Here is a 6000-nt window from a genome sequence, read left to right as displayed (position 1 = left end):
TAAAAATAACAAAGCACACAATAATACTGGTGCATTTTTAAACAAATAAATACACTTAGCATTTTTGATGAAAATGTATAAATTTATCATTACAAAAAAACGGTAGTTTTTGTAATTTAAAAAAAAAAAAACAGCATCAACAAGTGCAGGTGCAGTGTTCCATACAATCCTGCAGGTGGCGCAGAGAAACAACAAAACCAGAGGTCTGTGAGGAGACTGGAGGAGTCCCACCTCATTGCATCATCTCTGTTTGACTGTGCTGCGTTTAACTGATGTCCGAATGACGGGGAAACAACTCACCCTTCCCGTTGCCGTTCTCCTCATCCTACAGACGACAGGAAGAGACAGAAAACAAATGTCAAGAAAGAAAGCTGGCAGCACAACATGAGAAATGTTGGCGAACATTAGCAGGATCCTGTGCAGTCCTGCTGCTGTTGCAGTCGTCATGAGCAGGAGTTTTACCAAGTGGTGATTCAGGGCTTACATCACGCAGGAAAACTACTCACCCCTATGCAGCTGAAACATTTCCTGACACGTTCTACATTTGTAACACTGGAGGGGAACGTCATGTCGTCATCGTTGGTATTAATTAAACATGAGTTTCCTGACAGCTGAAATCAAACCTCCTGGGAAGAACGTGTTTGTTTTTAATGAGCTGTTAAAGCGCGATCATATGCAGAAATCGACTTTCAGGTTTGATGGACTGGAGGTAAACGTGACATCATGCAGAGTAGAGATCAGATAGGTAGATCAGATCACCTACACACACACACACACACACTTTACTGAGCTGAGTGGGCAGTTTGGAGTTGGAAACACGGTGGGCTGACTGCTGCCTGGCTTTATGCTGCGCTGAGTGGGCTCATTCCAGGCTCGGGAGACAATGCAAGGGGGTTTAGAGACAGAGAAAGGACAGCAGCCGAACCCAGAATAGAACTGGGAGCCGGGGACACGCACGGATGGACCAGTCCCAATTTGACCTCATCCAAAACCAAACTGGAGACAGCAAGAGGTGGCTTAGAGTGCATGTGGTGCTCTTAAAGAGCTGCTGCTGGGCTGAAAACTTTACATACTGGTAGCCTGCAAATAAGGGAACTGTTCCTATTAAATAATTTACTGCAGGTTTTACACAAAGGCTCGTCATTAAAAGACAAAAGGACATTGTTCTCTGGATTTTTTTTATGTGTAAGTTCTCGACAGGTGAAGAGGGAAATCTGGATTTGCAACCCGATCTTGGACAAACTGAAGAGAATGAATGTATGAACAAAACTGCTCCAGCCTGGATGTAAGAAAAGCTCAGAGTAGTTTATCTAAGTCTCAGGTTAATGGGATATATTCTGATCTAAAACATATATTTCAAGCATTTTGACTTAATACTGAATTAAATATGTTTGTGCTATAAGTGCAAACAGGAATGCTAGTTTTGTCAACATTTAAACAACAAAAACCTGAGCTTTTATATCTTTAAGGCATGTTCTGCATTTGCAATAAAATAAACTCAAAAACAATGATCTTTTATCTCATGTTAAAAGTCCATTGTGGAAGAAGATTCTTTATTTTTAAGAAAAAACGTGTTTCTATTGATTACATTTTTGTTAAGATATTAGCATGAAGGTATTCAGACGGCTTCATTCACTAAAGCTTTATTCTTTTTTGTGCCTTTATTTAGAAATGACGTAAATGAAAAACTGTAGTTTAAAATACCACAAGTTTCACATTTCCAATACAGTATTAGAAAGACATTAGAGCCCAACTGAGTAACACTTATCCTGAGCCCAATTGGACTTTTTGTTGATAATTTGGGACGTGGCCAAACAATTTCTCCAGATAAGAATAAGGCGTCTCTGTGAGTCTGGTTGCCCCAAAACACCATGTGACCTTGGCGTCCATTGAAGCAGGGGACAGGAGGACAGAACCAGGGCCAAAGGCCAGCAGTGGGCCCATTGTCTCGGGCCAACCTGGTACGTCCTGACAGACAGCGAGTGGTACCAGGCTGCAACAACAGAACCCATTGAGTCTGGGCTCCTGTTTTCTGCAGCTGGTGGCTGGTGGGGTGGAGGAAAAATAATAGACATCTTGTTTCAGCTGGCTCACCCCACCCCAGCCTCCACATCCCTCAATTTCACATCTGGAGACATTTGTGCCCGCACCTCAAAGAGCCAAATAACCACTTTGCTCACACAAAGGCTCACCCCCAGCCCAGAAAAAAAGAAACAGGAAAAGCTTCACAGAGAACGAAAACACAGAAATAAACAGGAGTAAAATCTGGAGGGATCTTCCATATTGTAAGAAGGATGAAAATCTGAGTAGCTTAATTTATTATATTCCCCTTTAAAGCCTAATTAGTTCTTCCAGTGTTTGTTTTATTTGACTACAGCTGGGTCTGCTTTAAATCTCAAACGCTTCGGTGTTAAATAATGACATCAAGCGAGCAACAGGTCTCACCCTGAGGTTGGTGTGCAGAGCAGACTCTGGAGGGTAAACGATGAAGTGGCGTAACGTGAAACCAAAACCCTGGGAGTTCTTATGGAGGACCAGCGTCCGGGGACCCTTCCAGCCCACGCCGACCCCCTCCCTTCCCGGCCGGGACGCCATCGGCGGCCGAGGGTTGTCACCTGCCGAGGAGTGACCATCCCTCCGCCCCTTAGCCTGTAAACACACAAAGAGGAACAGGCCAATCAAAACAAGAGCAAAAACTATACGATGCTAATATGCTATTTATTAGCATAGATGCTAATAAATTGAGCAAAATGGTATTAATTTCACTTTTTTAATGTATCTGAAGAACTTACAAAATTAGTAAAACTGAATTTACCTAATTGCAAAATACTATTTATTAGCATTTCTGCTAATAAATAGAAAATAAAATGCTATTTGCCAGCATTTTGTACTGTTGTTTAAAATTACTAAAATATTTGCAAACAAATAGAGTAATCTATTAATTAAATAACAATTTCCCCCATCTGTAGTAGCTACTTAAGCTAGCAACAAAATCCATGAAGTGAAAATGCCAGTAAACAATTCAGTTCCTTTTTAAATAAGAAAATGTTTTATTAGGTCTTGAACATAATTTGCAAAAATAGACATTAACTTTTAAAATGTAAAAAGCAAACTTAACGTGAGGCATTAGTAAACATTGCATTTTAGATTACACTTCACTTTCAGTGAAATTTTAAGTATGAAAAAAATTTTTTCTATCAATATGATATTTCTAATCTATCTTTCATTATTATTATTATTTTTTTTTGTCTTCTTGACCAGCAAAAATTGACCTGTGTCTTATCACATTATTCAGGTTTTAATTGCATTTGTCATTTATGCTTTCGATATTAGTGAAATACTAAAGTTTTGTGCACCAGTAGCTACGTTAGAAACGTAGCTACAGTCCTGGATTTGTTCTGAGGAAAAACTGCACTAATTAGTAGATCAAAGCACGAATGTCAAATCAAGCACAGGAAACTGCACGTAAATCCTCCATACGTTTGTTTCCATTATTAGCACAAGCATTCCAGTTTTCCAGATGCAACACATCTTCTGGTTTCTCTAGGAAGCACAAGGTGACTCTGCACCCTGTGACATTAACCCCCAGCTGCTGGATTTTACATTAGCAGCTTCCTCATGAGCTCCTGAATGCGTTTCATGTTCCGGTCAATCCCGCATGCCAACCAACCCGAGAACAATAGACCATAAACATAATTTAGAAGGAGCGCCGCAATCAGGAAGCCCTCCAGGCTGCACAGAACCATGTCAGGAATCCACGACTCCTTTTTAGATTGCTCTGACACTGGACTGAGGACAACAGGTCCAAACTTTTCCAGGTTTGGAGTGGCCACTGAAGGAAGATTTCCACCCACTTTCCAAATATTTCATTCCTCCTGCTGAGTAAATAAGCAGAGTGAGCTCAGCTCAAAGCCACATGTGAGAAGTCTCACCCTCGTGCTGCCCTGAAGACCCACATCTGTCAGTCAAACACAATCACCTGACCAAACAGGGACGCAGGGGATGTGTATACCCGAGGTCAAAGGTCAGATCTGCTGTGTGGAATACCAGAAAGGCGTTATCTGACTGCTGTGACTTAAATTTACAGCAACTTATACAAAAATTAAAGCAAAAGTTTGAGAAGCTGTTGCATGTAGTTACCACATAATACTATACTGGAGCAATAAATGTGTCCAGTTTCGATTTCACTGGTTTATCTTTTTTATTCTTTCTGGTTCTTTGCAAGATTGAAAACCTCAAAACAACAAAAAGTTTTCAATAATGGACACATTGCAAAGACTAGTGACACTGGAGACTGCTTAGTAGTAACTCTAGTTGATTATTTTATTGATAATGTTGACAGTTAATCAACTAATTGGATAAAAAAAATGCCACATTCTACAGATTTTTAATTTAACCACTCTTGTACAATATTAGAAATTCATTAAAAGATGCAAAAAAAAAAAAAAACAACAAATAATTAAATTCCCTTTTTAAATCAGAAAAACATTTAATTGCTTAAAATGCAATGGAATAGTGAATTTGAAGCAGGTGAAGCTAAAATGATGAAGTTTTAGCTAAAACATATTTATGGAAAAAGATTAGTTTTTTATCACAAATGTAAAATGTGTATATATATTTTGTACAGATTTGGCCTAATTATTGCTCTAAATATACTTTTTTTCCAGCAAATGGACTGAATCTGCTCCAGTTAACGATTAATCGATCGCTACACTAGTTGACGATCATTTCAATAATTGATTCGTCACGATTAATCATTTCAGTTCTACTGGAGATTCTTAAGAAAATTGACTCATGTTGGCTCGTTCTTCCAATGCCAACAGCTATGAGAGCGTTCATGAAGCCCGTAGATGTGGCTAACAGCCTGATCTGGTTTCCAGCTCATCACAGGATGATGACAGAAAATTATGCATGCATACAGTCACACCGAAAGCCGATGCAAAACGAGAAACTGCAGGTGAGAAAATACCTGGACAGAACCAATACAGGGAGAACATCCAAACTTTATCCCTTATTGAGCTTTGCATCTGTGTCTGTTCTGTTCTCCATATAGAGCAAATTAAGCGCTTTTTGTTAGTCATTTCTTTATTTTAATAACAAAACTATAAACACGGCCAATTACGGCTTTGAAAGACAAGCGCACACAAATAAAAACGGCTCTATGTTCTTCTAAAATACCTGCTACAATTACAGTTAATGTACACATTTGCACGCTTAAACGCATATCATCTCTGCAAACAGTTTATTTTCTTTCATCCAAGTAATTTAAAGACGACGCCGACTCTCAACGGCTTCAAACTTACAGGCTCTGAAATCACAAGATCAAAAGAACAAGGTGGATATTTTACATTTTTTTAATCCCACAGTGAGTAAGTAGCACCTCGTTTCACAAACATCTATGATTACTGACGTGCGTTGATATGGAAAGGTATGTTCTTTGCTCCATGCAGCCAAATGAAGATGCATTCGGTCTGCAGCTCCTCATCCTCCTCCGCTTCACAGTTATTTGCTCGTGAGCTCTGGATTGTTATCCCGCTGCATAATCCAATTGTGTTAGAGCTTAGATGCAGCAGGACATTCAGGATTTTCTACCAGAGACAAGAATTCATGTTACATCTGATGTAGAAGTTCCTCCACCATCAAAACACCTGACAGTTACGGTTTTCTTTTTCTAAAACCCTCCACAAAGTTCACAAAACATTTGATCAAAAACCTTGGGATCTGTCAGGGTGTTTTTTTTTTTTTATGATTATCAGTTGCCTTTGAACTCTCAATGTTTTTTATTCTGTTTCCTTTAGTAATTCAATCGATTATTTTGACAATCGTATAAGAAGTGGCAAATTCTAAAGATTTTTCATTTAACCAGATGCAAATGAACAAATAACTCACATTTTTTAACAATAAAATAAAAAATGTAATGCCTGAAATGTAATAATATAGCATCCCTTTAGTGTACACTTGATAATTTAAACATGTAAAAATATTGGCTTGACATCAGTA

General features: G+C 38.8%; 1 protein-coding gene across 10 annotated transcripts in view; it reads right to left on the bottom strand.

The window, feature by feature from the left end:
* The window catches only part of arhgap23a (Rho GTPase activating protein 23a), an 81132-nt gene that overhangs the window by 28676 nt on the left and 46456 nt on the right, over nt 1-6000 (bottom strand). For all 10 annotated transcript variants that reach the window (XM_008416963.2, XM_008416958.2, XM_008416952.2 and 7 more), the window contains exons 2-3: nt 2446-2649; nt 301-325 (exon numbers count right to left, since the gene is read on the bottom strand). In XM_008416963.2, coding sequence (XP_008415185.1) covers nt 301-325; nt 2446-2649 — 229 coding nt within the window. The remainder of the gene's footprint in view (nt 1-300; nt 326-2445; nt 2650-6000) is intronic.

The sequence above is a fragment of the Poecilia reticulata genome, linkage group LG8 (genome assembly GCF_000633615.1).
Source record: "Poecilia reticulata strain Guanapo linkage group LG8, Guppy_female_1.0+MT, whole genome shotgun sequence".
In the NCBI taxonomy this organism is placed as follows: domain Eukaryota; kingdom Metazoa; phylum Chordata; class Actinopteri; order Cyprinodontiformes; family Poeciliidae; genus Poecilia; species Poecilia reticulata.
This window is presented reverse-complemented; position numbering and strand designations above follow the sequence as displayed.